The sequence below is a fragment of the Pseudophryne corroboree genome, chromosome 1, assembly GCF_028390025.1.
Source record: "Pseudophryne corroboree isolate aPseCor3 chromosome 1, aPseCor3.hap2, whole genome shotgun sequence".
In the NCBI taxonomy this organism is placed as follows: Eukaryota; Metazoa; Chordata; class Amphibia; order Anura; family Myobatrachidae; genus Pseudophryne; species Pseudophryne corroboree.
In genome coordinates this window covers 391,463,058-391,485,477 of record NC_086444.1, presented here as the reverse complement: position 1 = coordinate 391,485,477, position 22,420 = coordinate 391,463,058, and the positions used below count along the sequence as shown (strand labels likewise).

The window sequence follows — 22,420 nt, the reverse complement described above, 5'->3', positions numbered from 1 at the left end:
GTGACACATAGAAATGGAAAACAATTGAAAGATCAGGAACCACTTACTACTAGTAGTGCTGAAGCTGCTGCCACTAGTCATGACATTGACAATGTAAGTCCATCAATGTCATCTCCTTAGGCCGATATCCAATGGTGTATCGGGCATGTAAAATCAATTAAGCTTTATTTTTAGGTGATAAATAAAAAAAATAGTCGAGTTAGCTGTCGAGAAATGTAAAATTGGCAATATGCCATTCACTACACGAAGTGGCAAGGAAGGCTGTGTTTATGACTGGTGTAGAATACTTAAAAAAACTTGTTAAGGCACAGAAACCAACTGTGTGTTCAGAAATATCATTAATCCCCAAGGAGAGTCCAAGTCAATTTCCTCCTCAATCGGGATCAGAAATAATCCTTTGTAAATTTCATAGGCATGAGTAACCTATCCAGGATTCCTCCGGAGGATCCTTAAGTGCTATGCATACTGCTGCTACTGTTACTGCTGGGAGTCGATCTTCATGCCAGGAGGGAACCTTAAAGACTTTTTGTAGTTTAACAAAACAATTGACTGTTCAACAATCCTTTGCAAGGAAGATGAAGTATGACAGCAGTCACCAATTTGCAAAGCGGTTTACTGGGCCATAACAACTATGCTTGTGTTTGACGTGCATCCAGTATCTGCCATTTAGTGCATTGGGATTTAGACAGTTTATTAGCGTACTGTTTCCCCGGTACCAAATCCCATCTAGATTCTACTTAACAAGACAAGCAATTCCCAGTTTGTACAAGGACATTAAAAAAAGTGTTATTAGTGTCCTCAGAAATGCCATTCTACCCACTGTCCACATAACCAAGGATATGTGGACAATCGGAAAAGGGCAAACTAAAGACTATATGTCAGCCCACTGGGTAGATTTATTGCCTTCCGCAGCACCAACAGCAGTAGCAGTATCTCACATATACCAACTCATTCAGAGGCAGGCTACACTGTGTATCACTGGTTTCAGTAAGAAGCACACCATTGATAACCTCTTAGAAAAACTCAAAGAAATCATTGCACAATGGCTTACCCCACTTGGACTGTCCTCGGATTTGTGATATTTGACAATGCCACCAATATTGTGAGAGCATTACATCTGGGATAATTCCAATATATCCCATGTTTTGCTCACACAATTAATTTGGTGGTGCAGAATTTTTTTTAAATGACAGAGGGGGTGCACGAGATGCAGTCAGTTGCCCGAAAAATGTTGGGACATTTTCGACATTCACCAACTGCATGTCAAAGACTGGAGTACCAGCAAACACTCTTGATTTTGCCCTGTCATCATCTAAAGCAAGAGGTATAAACGAGGTGTAATTCTACCCTTTATATGCTTCAGTGGATGGAGGAGCAGCAAAATGCCATTCAAGCCTACACATCCACCTATGACATTTGGAAAGGAGCGGGAATTCACCTGAGTCAAGTGCAGTGGAGAATCATTTCCATGTTGTGCAAGGTTCTCAAACCCTTCAAAGTTGCCACGTGTGAAGTTAGTTCAGACACTGCCAGCTTGAGTCACGTCATTCTTCTCAGCATGCTTTTGCAAAAGAAGCTGGAGAAAGTGGAGGAGGAGCTGAAATGGAGTGATACCACTAAGTATGTCCGACTTGTAGATCAAGCCCTTCATTTGCTTTGCCAGGATTCAATGGTCATCAATCTCTTTAAATCAGATCACTATATTTTGGCGACCATACTTAATTCTTGGTTTAAGTCATATGTTGTGTCTTTCTTTCCAATGGGCACAAATCTGCAGAGATGCAAAGAGCTGTTGGTGATAAAATTGTCAGCTCAAGCGAAACGTGACATGGCAACATCTCCTTCATTTTTTATAGGCATGTCAGACAGTCCCTTTTAATACTGGCAGGAAAAAGAAGCAATTTGGAGGCCCTTGCACAAACTGACTTTGTATTACTTCAGTTGCCCACCCTCCAGTGTGTACTCAGAAAGAGTTTTTAGCACAGCTGGGAACCTTGTCAGCTATAGGCATATGAGGTTACTTCCGCAGAATGTGGAGAAGATGATGTTCATCAAAATTAATTACAAATTCCACTTGGAAGATCTTTACCAGCAATTTCCGTCAAAAAGTACAGAGGGACCTGTGATGGTGGACTCCAACAGGGATGAGTTAATAGTCTGTGAAGATGAGGATGTACACATTGATGGGGGTGAGGAATCGGATGCTGATGATGACATTGTGCCTATTTAAATTACTAAAGCCAGTTTGGCACTGCCCATTGCCAGCTTGTTTTGTGGGGTTCAAACAAACCAATCATTTCAGCCAAAAGTGGCAGACCCTGTCACTGAAATGATTGGTTTGTTAAACTTTGCATGTCCTGTTTAATATACAACATAAGGGTGTGGCCCAAGAGCAATTCCATCGTGCACCTCTTTTCTTTGCATTATGTGCTCTTTGGAGCATTTTTTTTTACATAATTTATAAAACTGATATCCTGTCTGCCACTGCAGTGCCACTCCCAGATGTGCCACATGTTTGTACTGCCCACTTCTGTTGCTTAGCTTAGTCATTCATCTAGCTCGGTGCAACCTTTTGGCCTAAATTGGATGAAAACAATACTGTGAGCGGTGAGGTGTTCAAAATAGACTGAAAATGAGTGGAAATTAATGTTAGTAAGGTTAATAATACTGTAGGAACAAAAACACCCAAAACCCACAAGGGTGGTTTTGGTAGAACCAATACAGATCCAAAACACGAAGGCGATACAGATCCAAAACCAAAACACACCCCTAGAATAAACATAGATACACAGCAGCAGGTACTGTAGTGTAGAACCAACTGGTTGGAGCAATGCTAGAAGTACCCAGAAGTAGACTGGAATCTGTGAGGATCGCTCACCAGTAATGAATGATGCAGGATGTAATACTGTACCTCAAAGGAACTGTAGGATGGCAGGAATAGTAGAAATATCATGAACACTACAGTAACACACTGGAGAATGGAAGTAGTGCTTAGCAATTATGGCTAACACTAGAAGTTTATCAGGTATAACTGTAGTCTGTGATAGTGCTCAGCAGGATTGGCCAGCATGTAGAGTATATTAGGAATGCACAGAAAACTGTGAACTGTACTTAGCTAGACTAGCTAGTGTTTGAAGTACAGTAACACAGTAATGCTCATACATACCTCCCAACATCTGGTCAGTCGGGTCCCCCCATGTGGCACAGCTGCATGTGCCACCGGAAATGGGGCATGGCCTGTGAGAAAGGGGCATGGCTTCATGGGAATGCTGCGATCGCAGGCCACACCTCCCATTTTAGTCACAGTGGGGGCATAGCCAGCGCTCTGAGAGCTGCTGTCCATGCCTCCAATCCCTTTGGCTCCCAGGAATAGAAGCTGTGTGCATGCGCATAACGTCTGTTCACCACTGCTCTACTTTGCACTATGCATAGCAGCAAGTGACAGGGGGTCTCCCATTTGGGAGGTATGCTCATAGCAGGACTGACTAGTGCTTAAAGAAACACAGCCAGTGTTGGACCGGGGCATGAAAGGCCCACCGGGGGATGCAGTAGTAGGGTCCCATGTTTAGGGATGTGACCGGTCTCCAGAGGGGGTGTGGCCAGCCACCATATTGGTTTGCCTAACCAGTGGAGAGTGCATGAGCTTGTGTCTTTGATAAATATATATATAGAAAATTACTGATAGCACATGCATGATAATGTACCAGATTACATCCAGAATTCACTGTAGAAAATACTCCATAGTCCTGTGAAGTATAAGGTAACATATGCATAATGTATAACTTATGTGCAGAGTCTGGAACATGATCCCTAGAGGAGGAGGAGGGGCCCCAGGCAGTAGGGCCCACCAGGGATTTCCCCTGTACCCCTGTGGTACAATCCAGAGTGCTTAGCAGGCTGACTGGTTCTTGTAGCAATACACAGGAGACTGTGGATACAGCTTAGCAGGATTGGCTAAAACTGGGAAACCGGTGTAGTATGTTATGCTGGCTGTAGCATGTTATGCTGGGTGCTAGGATCCCGACAGCCAGCATGCCGGCAGTGGGGCGAGCACAAAAGAGCCCCTTGTGGGCTCGTCACGCTGCGGGCATGGTGTCACACTACACATGCCAGGCTATTTCTTCTCCCTCCAGGGGGGTTGTGGACCCCCCAAGAGGGAGAATAGTTGTCTGTATGCCAGCTGTCAGGATTCTGGCACCGGTATACTGAGCGCCAAGATCTTGACAGCTGGTATATCCAATTTCTCCCTTGGAAACACATCAGTCAATAAAGCACACTGAACTGTAAAGCCAAACTCTGGAAACTGCATACATTCAAAGTGTCACTAGTTGGTCTTGCTCCCCTGAATTGGTATATGTTGCAACAATATAATGGTAGGTTCTCTACCAGGGTGAAGAGTAAAAGAAAATATTTCTTTGTTGGGACACCCTTAGTTAATATATTTCCATAATACAGTGAAAAATACATTTAAAACATAGCCCTTAATAATATCAGTAACATTTCAGAAATAGCAACAAACATGTTTAGCCTTCAAAACAGAATATATGATCACAATACAATTTTGATGCAATCTCTAATAGGGTCAGAATTCCTGGTGTGAAATACAAACATATACAGATGTAGCCACGCTCAGTGTGGGTACATCTGCACTGAACGAGCATTCTCGGTAGGGCTAGGTGCACCTGCACCTAGCCATGCCAAGCTGTGGCAATTGCTGCACCCATTCATGTAGAGCCATGCTAACACCTCTAATGGGGAACATGATGACCCCTGCTTGGTACCACTCAGCCTGCACTGCAGCAAATGATGGTGCATCGCTGCTGGTGCTGCTTCTGCTGGACTGTGAGTTGGGACCAACCAGTGAACACTGATTCTGCATGGTGCAGACGGCTAAGTTACAATTTAGCAGGAGACCTGCCAATTCATTGCATGCTCCAGTCCCTCTAGACCAGCTGAGAGTGCTCTCTATATAATTATTTAGGTCGTATACTGTATGTTTTTACATACACACACTATATTTGTTTTCTTTTTTAAGGGGGAAGGGTGGGTTACCAAACTCCAACTTGCTTTTAGGCGACTGGGATGAACTTACGCCCCTGGTCTGGACCTATTGTTAAAACAATCTAGTGACATCTAGTGCAGCTCAATTTCCTCAAGGATATTCAGTCTGTAATAAAAAAGGATGGCTTCCTACATTTAAAAGTTGGTAATATAAATTTAGGGACGGTGGAGGAATCTTCACTTGTTACAGTATCAACTGAATGACAATTCAGAAAATAATGTATATCCATTTTAATCTTATACTACAGTAATTTTTTCCAAATTAGAGGACAAATGTAGTCAATTCAATTGCTTGAAAAGTCAGTTGGGTGTCTGTTTTTTCCTATCGAATAGACGGGAAAAAACAGAAACCCAACCGACTTTTTAAACAATTGATTTCCTCCAAATGTGTCAGCGGAGTTGCAGGGATCCCCAGCTGTCAGCATACCGCTGCCGGTATCCCATTTGCCAGAATGCCTGCAGGAGGGTGAACGCAACGAAGCCCCTTGCGGGCTCAGACACCCACGAGTGGAAATAGCCCTCAGCCCACTGTTGGCATTCTGGCAGCCGGGACCCCGTGTCGGTATGTTGACCACTGGGATCCCGACCACCGGGATGGTGACTACATCCCTATCAGTGGATAGGGCTCAAGGCACCGGGTGTGATGCTCTGAGATGACATGCACACTGTATTTTAATTTTGCAGCTTAGTCACATCGGGTTTACCTCCCAGCGAATTGTCGGTGCTGTTGGATTAAATTAACCCTGCGTGCTATTTACCATAAACAGGATTTTTCCTTGCAGCTTCACACCATTTTTGGGGGAGGAATCAGCCACTACATGCGATCATGTACAGTATTTCTCCAGCATTTTAGTTGCGGCAGGCATTCTGAGTGGCCATATACTTACTTGAGGAAGCATGTTTTTCGGGATCTGCATTGATGCTGTGAATGTGTATGCAGTTGTGGGCAGCTGCAAAGGCTCCATAGGGCGCCTCAATAGAAATCTGAGTGGATTAGCATATTTTCGCACATCCTCTTAGTCAAAAATCGCATCTATGGCAGGATTAGTGTACAACTCTGAATCAGGCCAATAATCATCTAAACTTCTGCATACTGTGTTCTGCAGCTTACATTTCTGCTGCAAATGCTGATGATGACAATTGTACCTTGGGAAATGGTTCTATTGTTTCCCCTATATTAAAAGTAAAAACATATGCTACCTTATTTGCTACAATATCTTTCCTACTGCAACTAAACTGTCAATACAATGAAAAAATATGCTGTTTGTCTTGTCTGGTAGTGGTACAAATTTATAAACTGGGGAGGGATGGCAAAGTAATTGGCACTGCTTCCTAGCAGCACAAGGGCTATGGGATCGATGATATTAGGGTTTAGTCTGTATGTTTAGCCCATGTTCATATGGAGTAGTTTTCGGTGCATATTCTGTTGTGTATTTCAGGTAACATTAAAGAGCTTCTAAAAGCATGATACAGGAATGTGTTATGAAACGGGCACATTGTCAGCCATCACTGGGAACAAATATGGTATCCCACTGTGGCAATTATAATTTGGTGACAACTGCAAACCATTTGCTGCTCACAGTCCGATCAATCAGAGTTGGCTGTGGTGAGCGAATCACGTATTTCCTCATTATGGCTCCCCCCACCCTGCTTCCCCCCTCTTGACCGGTTCTATTAAGCAATGTAAGTAACAGTGGGACATTTTGGTGGTGGTGAGGAAGCAGAGAAGAGCAAAAAGAAGCCAGACAAAAAACTGCAGGCACTGGATAAAAGAGAGGCCACCAGGGATTTGACCCTTCCTGTATTTGTTATTAAGTCCATAAGGCAAAATCAATTAGGTGCTAAGCTTGTAGGAGAGGTTAATTCTGATATAAGTCCATGATGTAGGATGAAGTTGGGTGTGCAGCTGAGTCACGGTGCGTCTCAAGTGGTAATGGAAGGTCCCGAGTTCCTCAAGGGGTTCACCATGCAAGATACTAGCTCTAGGCACTGATGCAGCATTAAGCTGGGGATTAATACCATAAATTGCCCAGGTTTGACATGAGGCATGCATACCTAAATGCCACCAAGCCACAACCCCCTCGCTGAGACTTTTTTAAACACTCTGCACCAACTGCCCCACACGTGGTCCAGCATTAAAAAAACCATAATTAACATGCTCAAAAAATAGTAAAGCCCCTTTATGTTCACAAAGTAGTAGAGCTCCTTTAACATTATGACACACAGTAGTAGTCATGTCCCTTGTGCATAGTGCTTCAGTGTAGTAGTGCCCCTTGCACATTATGCACAGTAATAGTAGTGCCCTATGCAGATTATGCAACACAGTAGTAGTCATGTCCCTTGTGCATAGTGCTTCAGTGTAGTAGTGCCCCTTGCACATTATGCACAGTAATAGTAGTGCCCTATGCAGATTATGCAACACAGTAGTAGTGTCCTTTGCACATTATGCCACACTGTAGTAATAGTGCTCCTTAAACATTAGGGCCACATATTACCAATGCCCCTTGCACAATATACCAGAAAGTTGTAGTGCCACTTGCACATTATGACACACAGTAGTAGAAATAGTAGTGCCCCTTGCACATTATGCAAGGGTCACTGACTGCACCACAATATTTGTAGCCCTGAACTTGAGTTTTATATAGATAGCTTCGATGCTAACATTACAATAAATTTTTTTTTTCAAGATTATGCTTCCCATTGTTTTGGGTTTTTTATGTCTTGTCTTTCAGTATGCCTGTATGTGTACCCATATGTCTGTATATGCCCCTCTCTATTTTCTATATCTCCCATACATTCTAAATTGTGCCCTCTATTTGATGTGTATTGCACCCCTATATGGTTTTTATTGTGCTCACCTATATTTTCTGTAATGTGCCTCCATTCTATATGTTTTGTGTTGTGCCTCCCCTGTATGATCTGTATTGTGCCTCCCCCATAAGCTCTGTATTGTGCACCAATTTGTATTTTCTTTAAAGAATTTCTCGCCACTTCCACCCTCTTTCACTTATTGTTCTCCACACATCTTCCCCTATTCTTTTTGATGTTGTGCCACTCCCACTGTCCCCAACCCATCTGTATGCTCTTTAATTTATTAATGTTCTGTGTGCCATTAAGTACAAACCCACATCTGTTACTAGTGTAATGTGTCCCCCCTTACTTTACTCATTGTGATACCCGTACCCCCATCCACATCTCACATTGTGCCTCCCCTTAGTAGTTTACTTATCACAGAAGGGCTGTCTTCTTCCTTATTTCTTTTCCAAGATCCTTTAACAGGCAATGTTACATCATCACATCCTGTGCACAATGTGTCAGGAACTCGGAACTGTAGCTGTCTGCTGAGACCAGGCCTGATGTCTTTTTATGAAGAAGTTCCTCTGGCACAATGGACAGTGGCAATCTGAACATGTGTTAGAATATATGTGACTCTCATGCAGTGGGCCCTGCCAGGAATTGGATTATGTGGGCAAGCTCCGACCCTGGGTGCAAGTGTCACCCTGGGTGGCAACCTCACTGCACTGGCATGCAGGGCACCTGATGCATGATGAGGAGCAGATATAGAAGAAGGTGCTGAGATGGGATCAGTTAGCACAGCAATGTCACAGAAATAACTGTGCTACCTGTGTTAAAGGTAGGCAGCACTTTTATCCCATTAATATAAAAAGTAAAAGACAGTTACTATAAACTAGTGATGAGCGGATTCGGTTTTACTCGGTTTTACTCGGTTCTCAAAACGGCATCTTATTGGCTCACGGATGTCACGTGTTTTGGATAGCCAATAAGATGCCGTTTTGAGAACCGAGTAAAACCGAGTAAAACCGAGTAAAACCGAACCTCGCTCATCACTACTATAAACATTTAAGAATCTGCAAATAGACCAATTCTGGAGTACCCACCAGCCACTGGCCTCCAGAGCACTTGTTCCACTAACTCCACCCATTCAACGCCCCTGCCCAGCGGTGCATATTTTCTATATTTCTAGTTGGTGCACATGTTTTTATTAGTGACTGACACATTTGAAATGATCCCCAGATGGTATGAATTATTTCACTTGTGATTCTGTTCATCTGTAGAGCATGCACTGTTAGAATTATTAGGAGACTGGAGTTGGGAAAACAAGGAAAGCTTTAGCTCTGCTTCCTGCAAGCAAAATTTACTTTGCAAATTTCACTATTTACCTTCTTTACAGTATTTCTTACATCTTTGTTTTAAAACTGTCCATCTACAGTACACAAACCAAGCAAGATGCTTGTGTTATGTGTAAATGCTGGTTTATGTACAGGACTAAAAGCAACACTTTAAAAAGACATTTCATACACTTTAAATGGAGCCGCTGCAGCCGCTATACTTAATCCTCAAAATACGTACTTATTACACCATTAGCGTACAGAGCCCCGTACCGTGTACGTACTTTGCGTACAAATGCCGCGCTGGCTGTACAAAGTACACTCAGTGCGTACACACCCAAAGATACACCATGAACCCTTAACAGCTATACATGTGATAGTAATACACTTATAACCTTAGCAGGGAAAGGAAAACACAACACCAGTTTGTATTTAAAATGCCGGGTTCCGACACCACAACATATTATTACTGAAAGGGGGTTACAATAACAAAGCAATACAATACAAAAGAATAATGGCTACAGTCAATGATACATACGTGTTTGGTTTTCGCCGCGCTTCCCAGTGTGGTCCTCAGTCATCTGGATAGATAACCTTTAGAGTCTGTGATAGTGACCTGGCATGCAGCTGGCTCTTTATACAGTAGATCAAACCATAATATAATAGACACTGTGTGCTCTTCTTCCATTGGTTCGGGGGTGGGACATATCCTGTGCACCGGGGATCATTGGTCAGCTCAAGAAGTGGGCGATGGCTAAGACTTAAGATGTGATTTCTGTTGTTTGCATCTGAGTTCCCGCCCCATGACCAGTTAAACCCATCACATTAATCATACATAAATCCGGTGTTATTTATCATTTAATGTGGTAATATATGATAATATTCTTATTCCCACCAGATTAATGTTTACATGACTCTGAACAATATGATCCCACACATGATATGATTATCTATTTCCATCCTCAAGATTTACATATATCCACATATATCCATATACTCATATATATATATATATATATATACATACATACACACACACACATACTCCTGCTATTACAATTTGTTAGGAATTATATATATATATTTATATATATATACATACATACAAATATATACAAATATATACATCTTCAAGAGTTTAGACTATGAATGTTATTACCTCAGATTTCTAAATTACTGGTTTGTATTTTTGTTAGCTGTTGCTAATTGAGTTTCTCCTCAGCCATAGATTCCTGGGTATTGTCTTTTTGTTTGTCTTGTCTTCAGACAAGACAATGACAATCCAGTGCTTATTGTTTTCGATAGAAACTGGGCTACCCTAGAATAATAGGAAAAACAAAGGTGTTTGCCTTCTTCATAGAATTTCAAAGCTTTGTGTAAATAAGGCCATTGTATTTGTGGCTCTGGGAGTTTAATTTATGTGTGACCGATCTTCATGCTATTAGAAGAGGAAGCAGACAGTGGGGGATTTATGCAATATATGGATTAGATATATGATATATCTTTTGTGGCTTTTCCATGCGAGTACAAACTCCACTGTAATTACTCATACCACGCACTAATGTGCAGGACCACGGAAGCGACCATACGCAAATTGCGTATATGTGCACGCACGGCCGAATACGTACACACATGGAGGCCATGTATGTGGTGTTTGTACGTAATGTGTGTGCTGTAATATTTTCTGACTTTGACAGTCCACCCTTTGGCAGTCATCAATAACTGCCACTAACTAATCAATAAACAGGAAAAAAATATTACCTATACAATATATACAAAAGCTTGGATGATCGGGGAGAGTTGTAAGTGGGAAAATGTATAGCCTAGTGGGATAGTAAAAAGCATGTATGTATGAATCCATGTCTGAGGGGCATGTATCATCATGCTGTATATATTCTAGATAAGCTTCAAAGTATTGCAAAGTATACATTAAATCCTTCTCTTCCCATATTAATGGTCTGTAAATGGGCCAACAAACACTACCAAGCTCTTTTCAGCTTCTTGTTCCAACAAATGGGGTGCACATTTAGTTGATGATACATGGAGGGGGAAACATATGTGAGTGCTAGTATATGTGGATATCACCTGTCGACTATGTGTGCCATTAACTGGAGGTTGAAGAGATGCAGATAAGACACATATATAAAAATACATTCACATAAACATTTTGGGTAGGGCTGACGTCTTTTCCGGATGGATGCATCTGGGCAGAAGGGGAGACAAAGAAAAACGGGTGAAAGAAACAGGCCATGAAATTCACTTGCAATCCTTATCATAACACTGTCTCTATGGATGGGTTGTAGATTAAATCTGCTGCTATAACAGCACCCTCGCTCCTTAGACTCATCAAATTTGTGCTGTGCTTGCGCCGCATTAGAATTTGAACACACCTAAATATCGAACCAATAATTATGACGACTCCCAGGATACAAAGGAGAAACTTCCCCACACTCATAATGACATTTTGAGCCCACTCTCCTAAACCTGAGAACCATTTGCGTGGGTTCAACCATGAGACCCAGCCGGTCAGTTCATTACTCACAGTCGCTAAGGTAAGGTTGTGCTTCCTCCTGAACTCCCACTTCAACTGCAAGATCTCGTCCATCTTCTGATCGATGATCTCTGTTGGGTCGTCAGTGCTGTTCGTAATATACGTACAGCACTTTACACCATATTGAGTTGCCAGAGTAACAAAGTACCCACCTGTCACGGCTGTGACATAATTAAGGACCATCCTGTGCTGAATCAGTTTCTTCTTGTAGGCTTGTAACTCCCTTCCCGTATACCTGAAGGTGTCGTCATACATCTCAGTGATATTATATATCAAGTTCGCTAGCGCATGGATATACCTATAATTTATAGGTCCTCTGGCAGTACGGGTAATGTCTAATGCGAGAAGGAACTGAATCCCGGTGGATTCGTGAATCAAATCAGAGGCTGCGTGCTCTGCCCTATCTATGAGGTGTATCTTGATGATGTGTTCATAGTGATTATGAGTATAAGGAGCCTGAGCACTGCGGTGAACGTCTTTCATTTTATCATGGGTTATGGTCATGATCTCTGGTAGTACTTTCCCATTATAACACAATCCCTCTGAGCTCAGGGCAAGCCACTTGTACGCCTTCCTCCCACATATGAAATAGGCATCATCTGGGAGAACATAGGGGACAAAATATAACATCACCATATTACAAATTTTCCAAGTAAAGGAACCAATCCCTAGTTCTCCCATCTGCACAGTACAAATATTGGGCTGGATGATATGAGCACAATACCCTGACGATACTTTTCCAACCCACATGGTCTTGCTTCCACGGGCATACCTATACCAAAAATACCTCCCACTGTTGGCTATCTGGCGTACAAGTTCAGCAGACAATATCTCTTCCCAGTGCCTCCGAACTCCATGACTACCAGAGCGCTTACTGATACCAGCCTTTACTCGAGTGATGTGCTGCTCCTGAGATCCTACAAATTCGTACTCGCCATCAGAACCCATTCCAGATCCCTGCTCGACCTCTCTGGGACCCTCACCAATACAAACTGTCCTGATCAAAAACAGAATTACTAACAGAACCCGAAACGCAGTCTCTTGTGATCGATCCATTTTGTTAGGGGAAAGAAGGAAAATAAGAAGGAGAAAAGAAAGGAAAATGCAGGGGGAGGTGAAAAAAGAAAATGGTGCGACAACCGTTCTATATCTTGTTGCTCTCTGTGCTCAGGTGCCTTTCAACAGTCCTGCCTCTCAACTTTCCTGGAACAAACACTCTAGTGTCTCTTTGCCTTGCTCTTTGAACACACAGTTCACTTTGAACTCACAGTTACCAAACTACTTTGTCACGAGTTCTCTACGGGTCAGCGACCTTCCTGCAGTGGGACGAGTGGACCCAAGTCTCTCTTTCGGCGACGTTTAATGCTGTTGTGCTGGTTAATAAGACTTGGTATGGTCCTTCCCACCTGTCTATGAGGCAACCTGAGCGTAAGAAATTTCAAATCATCACATAATCCCCAGGCTCAATGTCATGACAATTACTGTTCGGTAGGTCAGGAATCACCAGCTTTAAATTTCTTTGTTGATTTCTCAGCTGCTGGCTCATCCCAACCAAATATTTTACAGTCACTTCATTATTACATTTCAAATCATCCTGGGGGTCTATCATTACATGAGGTTGTCGACCAAAAGAATTTCAAAGGGTGAAAAGTTAAGTGGAGACCTGGGAGTGGTTCTGATGCTGTACAACACTAGTGGCAAAGCTTCTGGCCACAACAATCCAGTTTCAGCCATTACTCTGCTCAGCTTGTTCCCATCAGTTTGCACATGACCTGAAAGACTTCACCTGTAAAATGGGTACCCCTGTCACTTTCAATCATTCTAGGGATACCATATCTACACACAAATTCCTGCACACTTTTCTTTGCAGTGAACGTAGCAGTATTTGTGGCAGCAAGGAACGCTTCTACCCAGTTGGAAAATACATCAATACAAACTAACACATATTTCAATATCCTACAGGGTGGTAACTGTATGAAATCGATTTGTATTACCTGATAAGGTCCGTCTGTAGGAGGAATATGGGATGGCTCTGTTGGTATTGTCTTTCCAATATTCTTCCTCAAGCAAGTAAAACATGTCATTGCTCTCTTACCTGCATGAGAAGAGAATCCTGGCGCACACCAACAGGCTCTCATCAGCCTGCACATACCCTCTTCGCCTAGATGAGTCAGACCATGTGCCACCTCAGCTAGAATTGGAAGATATGCTCTGGGGGCTACTGGCTTACTGTTTCCACCTGTCCACAGTCCTGAGGACTCCTGGCCATACCCCTTTGTCCTCCAGACTGCCTCTTCCTGTAGGGACACAAATTTTGCATTTTAATTTACTATCGTGTGTTACCAGTTGTGTGAAGTAAACCGTCTCTGGATGATAGGAGAGAGGGTTTGTAAGGTTGGAAATGTCTGGTTTGACATTCACCAACAGGCTGTCACACCATCATGCATATTGGTGACTGTGCACAGTCTCCATTCACCAGTATTCTCATTCTCCACCCTTTGTGCATGACCAGGCACACTGCATTAATACTGTTGTCCTTATGTCCTTATGCTGGTGAGATATATCCTGGATTTGGGCAGAGCTCTGAAGGACCAAGTAGGCATGTGGCGTTTTAACTGTAATCGGGTCCATGTGTTGTACCCTCCTGCCGGTGAACGTAAGAGATGAGGAGGAAACTTTGAAGAAAAATCACATAGAGGTTAGTAACAGGTAAGTTTATAGAGGCAAAGAGGATTTTATAAAACTTGACAACTGGATTGGGCACTATGGGGAAGTGATTCTCTACTGTCTATACCTCCGAAAAAAAATTCTATGTGTCATATATCTACTGGGACTATCCCAGCCATCAATCTAGTGTCCTGTCCATCCTAACTTCGTAGGGAACCCGGTATCTGTGAGATAATTTCCTCTACCTGTGATGGACATGCATCTAGAACAGTGAAATGCAACATTAGTCTTCGTGGGTATCCAACATACTTTGTGCTTCCTGGGCGGGAGCACGCTATGTGTATACCATCTCTAACAAAACTCCTGTTAAATTAATCATGGGCCATTTCTGCTAGAGAAAGAATAAAAAGTTTAGAGGCCTCCTCTTAACCCCAGCAAGTTCTGTCAAAAGGATAAAGTTGCATTTATTCCGTTCTTCCCATTAACCGAATCTGTGTTTTCTATATGGCTCGTGATTCCTTACTATATGTCCCTTGATCCCGTCTATGTGTTTTAATACTGTGGCTTGTGTTCTCTGTCTAGGGGCCTATATTGACTATGTGTTCTACTATACCTACAGTCTCTGGCAAAATGCCCTTCCTTTTTACAAATGTAACATATTCTAGGTCTTTTCTTACTACCCGGGTTTTGGGTTTTAGGCTGATGAGGCTTTGCTGCAAGAGCCTGCAGACTTATTGTCATCAGCTTCTCCTCCTGATGTTTTCTGCACCTAGCAATATTCTTATGATGTTCAATTGCGCACTCTCTAAGACAAGCTACTGTGGCCCCTCTCCAATTAGGCAAATATGTTTGTACCCTGTCCCTTACTGCCTTATTGAGTCCGTCCATTAGCACAGAGACAGCCACCTCCCTGTAATTCGCATCGTTCCCTATATCTGATACTCCAACGTAGAAATCCATTATTTGGAGAGCCCAATAAAAATATTCAGATGCCATTTCATTTTCCCTTTGTTTAATGGAGAAAATTTTTCTCCACTTAACAGTAATGGGGAAATACAACTCTAGTTGCCTGTTAATTTGTTCCACATTCTCCTGATTGTTTCCGTCAGTCATAGGACTATCCGACTCTAATCTACAATCAGTGATACATTTTTGGGTGTCAATATTAGGGGGTAGGCACGCTTTTAAAAGTGTCCGCCAATCTTTATTAGCTGGTTCAAGAGCATTACCCAGATCTCTGATAAACTTCTGACATCTGGCTAAATACTTCCGGGGATCGTGGAATTCTGAAATGATTGACTGCAGCTCAGCTCTGGAACACGGGCAATACATTGCATTATTCCTGGTGAGGATTACTCCCTGACTATCGGTTCCCCCATTAGGAGTTACTATTTCCAAGACAGGATGTAATCCTACCATTCTGTTCCTAATCTGTTTGCTGTAAGGTGTTGTAATCTCTGTGCAATGACCCGTCTCACACTTACCGGTTGCTGTGACCTCACCAGTTCTTTCAGTGGGGAACACTGTTACTGCTCTAATTGGGTGGACAGGCCCCACCTGAGTTTCCAGCAAGGTGACTGCCTGAATGAGAGCTGTGATTTGGCTGGATCCTTCATCTTCCTGTGACCTATAACCTTGAAAAGACTTCAAAACAGGATACATCTTGCAAAAATTAGGGTTAATACATTTCTCTTGCATTATACTATCATTCATAGATATACCATTGACTGTAGCCATCTGTTCCCTCTTGACCTGTGTCGATAATGGTGTGTTTGTGTCCTTACTCCTGCTAGGTTTGGAACCTGCTTTGCGGGTTTGTTCCCTTTGCATTTCCCCCTCTTGTTGCCATAATTTTAAACAATCGTTATGTCTAATCCTTTGTTTTCTGGATTTAAAAAGACATATTTTACTGCTTACATTCTGCAGTACCTCTGGTTCAAAGCTGCCCACCTTAGGTAATGGTACCCTATCTTTGTCAGTCATACATACCCATTCGTCACTATAAACTTCCATGTGTGAACCATATTTTTCACACATGATAAACCTTGCTGACCCTTTTGGCCGCAATTCTGACCTTCTCGGTCCTAACTCTTCTGCCTGAACCCTGCACAAACGTCTCTCACTTGAGCAACTGGCTCCCATATTTGTGGATCTTTTTAATAACTGAAAAAAATTCCCACAAACACCAAAACACTCAATGTAAGTAGATGGTGGAAGTATCTCTGAGCGCCTTCCACTCGCTCTTGCCCTCGTGGACCGGTACTACCATACACTGTTGATAGCGAAGGCGATGTCCCCAACTTAGGGCTCCTATCAGACCTTACAGCACCGTAATTTATTTCGGTGGAAGTTCTGTTGGAATATTTTCCTGAGAGAGGCAGCGAAAAATTCCTTTTCGGTATCGTTCAACTGGAATTGTTTGTAGGGTGAAAAACAGAGAAATTAGATAACTATCCTTCACCCTTTCCAGTGAAGCCCACCAGGGAGATTTCCCAACGTTATCAAAGAAAACCCCCTTTGTCTATACAATCACGTCTGCGTATGTTTTTCCACAGCGCATATGACATAATGGTATCACGTTGTGCTGTGTAGAACGAACAGACATGCGATGCAATCACACAGCCTATAGATACTAGTTATCTATATGCCCTAGGATTGCTGTAGGCCACCTGACCTAGACCACTCCAGATCACTTAGTTGTATGGGACACTTAGACCACTTCAGATCACTAAGACCACTTCAGTTCCTAATCACGCAAGGTAACGAACCCTACGCCACTGGGCCTCTACTAACCCAGTGTTACCACTCCAGCCACTTAGACCACTTCAGTTCCTGGGTTAAGCTCCACTCACTCCTGCTTTCACTCATTCAAATACACTTTGTTTTTCTGTATGGAAAATTTTCACTCGTTCTGATTGGCAGCTTTATCCCCAGAGGCAATACAGTTTAAACAAAAGTTTTATACTAATCTGCTTTAGAAACCAGTTAGTTTTGTGCTATTGTAGCATGGCTACTGTCCCACCTTTTAACTAAACGACACTATTGTGTAATTTGTGCTTAGCGCCCGCACTCTTACGCACTTTGCGTAAACACGCGACCGTGCGTGTCTTTTACGCTGTGTGCGCAGTCCTGTACTTTGTCCGAAACACGTGTACAAAACCGTACGTTCGCAATTCAACAAACCACACAGTCTCTATAAATGTGAGCAATACTAAATATAATCGCTCACTTAACACAACACCCAGTTTTTTTCTGTATAAACCTTTAACGACCGGGCCAGACTTGCATGTTGTGCTTTATATTTACTTCCTTAAACACTGTTATTTCAGTTTTAACTATATAGCAACAAATGTATCCGATTTCACACAGATCTAAATGAATCTAGCAATCTGAATCTTGCGGAAACAATGTGAGAGGGTATGCAAAGTATGGGTGCCCTTTGTGTATGCTTTTTTTTGGCGCCCAAAAAAAATTCACAGATTTTTAAATAGCTTTTTTCCTGTGTTTTACGGGTTCTACCAGCACCTCTGCAGACAATACAGAGCAGACGCCATCTAATCAGCACACAAGTAGGGTTTTCAGTGTATCCATCGACCAAGAAAAGGTTACATAGGATAACCTTCCGCCCTTTGCTGATAGATTAAGTCTGCTATGACCTGTTAGGCTGTGAGCATGTGGAAATCGGATGATGCTCCCATTTGTAAACGCTGGTTTACATACAGGACTAAAAGCAACACTTTAAAAAGATATTTCATACACTTTAAATGGAGCCGCTGCGGCCGCTATACTTAATCCTCAAACGACGTACTTATTACACCATTAGCGTACAAAGCCCTGTACCGTGTATGTACTTTGCGTACAAATGCTGCGCTGGCTGTACAAAGTACACTCAGTGCGTATACACCCAAAGATACACCATGAACTCTTAACAGCTATACATGTGATAGTAATACAATTATAACCTTAGCAGGGAAAGGAGAACACAACACCAGTTTGTATTTAAAATGCCAGGTTCCGACACCACAACATATTATTACTGAAAGGGGGTTACAATAACAAAGCAATACAATATAAAAGAATAATGGCTACAGTCAATGATACATACGTGTTTGGTTTTCGCCGCGCTTCCCAGTCTGGTCCTCAGTCATCTGGATAGATAACCTTTAGAGTCTGTGATAGTGACCTGGCATGCAGTTGGCTCTTTATACAGTAGATCAAAACATAATACAATAGACACTGTGTGCTCTTCTTCCATTGGTTCGGGGGTGGGACATATCCTGTGCACCGGGGATCATTGGTCAGCTCAAGAAGTGGGCAATGGCTAAGACTTGAGATGTGATTTCTGTTGTTTGCATCTGAGTTCCCGCCCCATGACCAGTTAAACCCATCACATTAATCATACAAAAATCAGGTATTATTAATAACTTAATGTGGTAATATATGATAATATTCTTATTCCCACCAGATTAATGTTTACGTGACTCTGAACAATATGATCCCACACATGATATGATTATCTATTTCCATCCTCAAGATTTACATATATCCACATATATCCATATACTCATATATATATATATATATATATATATATATATATATAAAAACACACACACATACTCCTGCTATTACAATTTGTTAGGAATTATATATATATATATATATATACAAATATATACATCTCCAAGAGTTTAGATTATGAATGTTATTACCTCAAATATCTGAATGTCTGGTTTGTATTTTTGTTAGCTATTGCTAATTGAGGTTCTCCTCAGCCTAGATTCCTGGGTATTGTCTTTTTGTTTGTCTTGTCTTCAGACAAGACAATGACAATCCAGTACTTATTGTTTTCGAAAGAAACTGGGCAATCCTAGAATAATAGGAAAAACAAAGGTGTTTGCCTTCTTTATAGAATTTCAAAGCTTTGTGCAAAAAAGGCCATTGTATTTGTGTCTCTGGGAGTTTAATTTATGTGTGACCGATCTTCATGCTATTAGAAGAGGAAGCAGACAGTGGGGGATGTATGCAATATAAGGATTAGATATATGATATGTCTTTTGTGGCTTTTCCATGCGAGTACAAACTCCACTGTAATTACTTATACCACGCTCTAATGCGCAGGACCGCGGAAGCGACCATACGCAAATTGCGAATATGTGCATGCACGGCCGAATACATATGCACACGGAGGCCATCTATGTGGTGTTTGTACGTAATGTGTGTGCTGTAATATTTTCTGACTTCGAAATATGGCATTTTACATAAAAGTAAGTACCTCCCCCCCGTTCACCAGCCTACTGCCAGTCATGTAGTATCTTTCTATTTTGAAAGACATAAGCAGACAAATGGCCAATGGGAAAAGAGAAGAGAATAAGCAACAAGGAAAATTAGTTGAATCAAGTAAATACAGTAAGTTCTGATTTTTGTAGAAAATGCTAAGACTGATTCATAAGTAGCTCCAAATTGTACATCATTACTCATTTCTATATGTTTTTATATAATGTTGTGGTAACATTTTTAACAATGAATTTGCAAGCATTTTAGAGCACCATATTGTGATGTGTAGGCATAGTAAAACCCAATGCCTAATAGCTAATTACAATTAGATGAAGTACCTTAGAGTATCTGTCCCTAAAGGCAGAATCTGACAGTAAACATGATTTTTTTTATAATAAAAGGAAGCAGCTATACTAGTACTTATAGCAATTTGTTCTACAGAGAACTTGCGGACAGTAGAGTATTGAGAATATTAAATCCTTTGGAATTAAAAATACACTTTCATTATCTGACAAGTTTACTAGTTGGACAGTAACACAATAAAAACTTGTTTTTATATGACATACTGAAGAAGTGAAATGATTTTTTCTAATAAAACAAAAGTAACAGAATTGTTACTTGTTGGATTTTCAGGTATTCGCAAACTACGGTTATTTATATTTCTCTTGTTAATGCTTGTGTACCTATCCATTATTTTAGGAAACATGCTCATAATTACACTGGTTTGGACACAGTCTAAATTGAAAACACCAATGTACTTTTTCCTGTGTAACTTGTCCTTCTTAGAAATATGCTACACTTCTGTCACCCTTCCAAAAATGCTTGACGATCTTCTACATATGCATCAAAGGATTTTTGTCATAGGTTGTATTGCCCAGTGTTACTTCTTTTTTGTGCTTGGAGCCATTGAAAACTACATTCTTGCAGTAATGGCATATGACAGGTATCTAGCTATCTGCAACCCCCTTAGATATTCATCCATTATGAGTCATGTACGTTGCTGGCACTTAGCTCTTGCCTGTTGGTTCTGCAGTATATTGAGTTCATTTTTGCCTTTATATTGGTTATGCCATTTATCTTTTTGTGGTCCTAATCAGATTAATCACTTTTTCTGTGATGTCATTCCTTTACTGAATATTTCCTGCACCGATGTGTCGATGTTAAAAACTTATTTTTTTGTTTTTCTTTGGATTATTGTATTTGGCTGCTTACTATTTATTATTGTTTCTTACTGGAAGATCATTTTGACCATTTTTAGAATACCATCTGGAAAGTATAAAGCGTTTTCTACTTGTGTATCTCACTTCACTGTAGTACTTATATATTATGGTTCTGTGATATTGATATATGTGAGGTCACCTAATGAGCAGGCTTTTGAATATGACAAAAGTGTATCAGTGCTTTATGTTGTTGTGACTCCATTGCTTAACCCAATCATTTATAGTTTGAGGAATAAGGAATTAAGGAAATCAATGAACCTAATTCAAATTAATTTCTTTGGAAATATTAGAGGTGGTATCTTAAAAATCATCTAGTATTAAATGACTTGAAGCATCCAACAAATGGTTGGAATACAGCAAGGAAATTTCATTGAAACAGATATTACATTGGTCACATCAAGGGCCTTGTTGATGATTGTACAGGTTCTATTATGTTTGACCCCCTTATTTAAATAAATGTTATGCTTTTTGTTTCATAATGGGCTAATGCCAATCTTAACTATATATGCCCTTAATTATTGGCTCATACCAGTGGTGTCCAGCAGGAATTACTGCTAACAGTGCAAAAAAAAAAAAATTGTTCCATATATTTACATTGTAGTTAATAACTAGTCCCAACAACTAAAAAAGCAATGCTGCTAAACACGTATCCCAGTTCATGGACACAACAAACTGGTTCAGGTGCATTTATATAATGGTACATTTATCATCATATATTTGGGGTGTATGCCTTGAAAACACCCAATTTCCGGGGGGTAACTGCAATTATTAAGTACCACCTGAATTGCAGTCGATATCAGATCTGGCTATTGGCTTTGCATAGGTCATGGTATGCGGTTGCCTCTCTCACTATTCTGCCCAGTAGTGATAGTCACACCTGTGTCGCTACATCATTCATCATAGCAACCAATTAGGTTTCTATGGGTGCTGCTTAATTGCCAAATTTGCCAAGTGCTGGTATGTGTCATGTTCTGGAGTTGGTCCCAGTAGCTATTGCTGACTCCAGACGGCAATAGTCATATAGTCAATGGGCTATATTCTTCAACAGTTACTAGGAGTTAGATCCATAGAATCCCTCCCTGACAATGGTCACTCGCACATGCATGATCAGCAGACCATGCATGTGCAGTAGTGTGGTGGGGTCCTGAAGGAGAACTAAATTGATCACATTAGTGATCACTTCTAACACATTGCAGGGGAAGGCTCCTATTGGAGCCCCTGTCCTTGCATTGAATTCATAATACATTTGGGGGACACTTAATTTTTTATTGATGCAATAAGAAATTATAATTATAGGGTCAAAACCTGATAATTTAATAAACATGCCCCATGATATGATTATTTGACAGAGAATTTCAGAATAAATTAAATTGTACTAAAGAGCTCACAATTTAAAGCCTCCAAGACTGAATGAGTCAAATCATCAAGAACTTTACTTCTTTTGGTTAGATTGATCATTTATTTTCACTAACAGCTGTATGTCTACATACTGTAAATACTACAGATGTATCCTC

The 22,420-nt window shown here is 41.2% G+C and overlaps 1 protein-coding gene across 1 annotated transcript; it reads left to right on the top strand.

Moving 5' to 3' along the window:
- The first annotated feature begins 2,125 nt into the window (after positions 1 to 2,125).
- Positions 2,126 to 21,221, top strand: LOC134953041 (olfactory receptor 6F1-like). The gene is made up of 3 exons (XM_063938668.1): positions 2,126 to 2,189; positions 19,741 to 19,818; positions 20,386 to 21,221. Exons 1-3 carry the CDS (start codon positions 2,126 to 2,128, stop codon positions 21,219 to 21,221), a joined length of 978 nt encoding a protein of 325 aa, XP_063794738.1.
- The last annotated feature ends 1,199 nt before the right edge of the window (positions 21,222 to 22,420 follow it).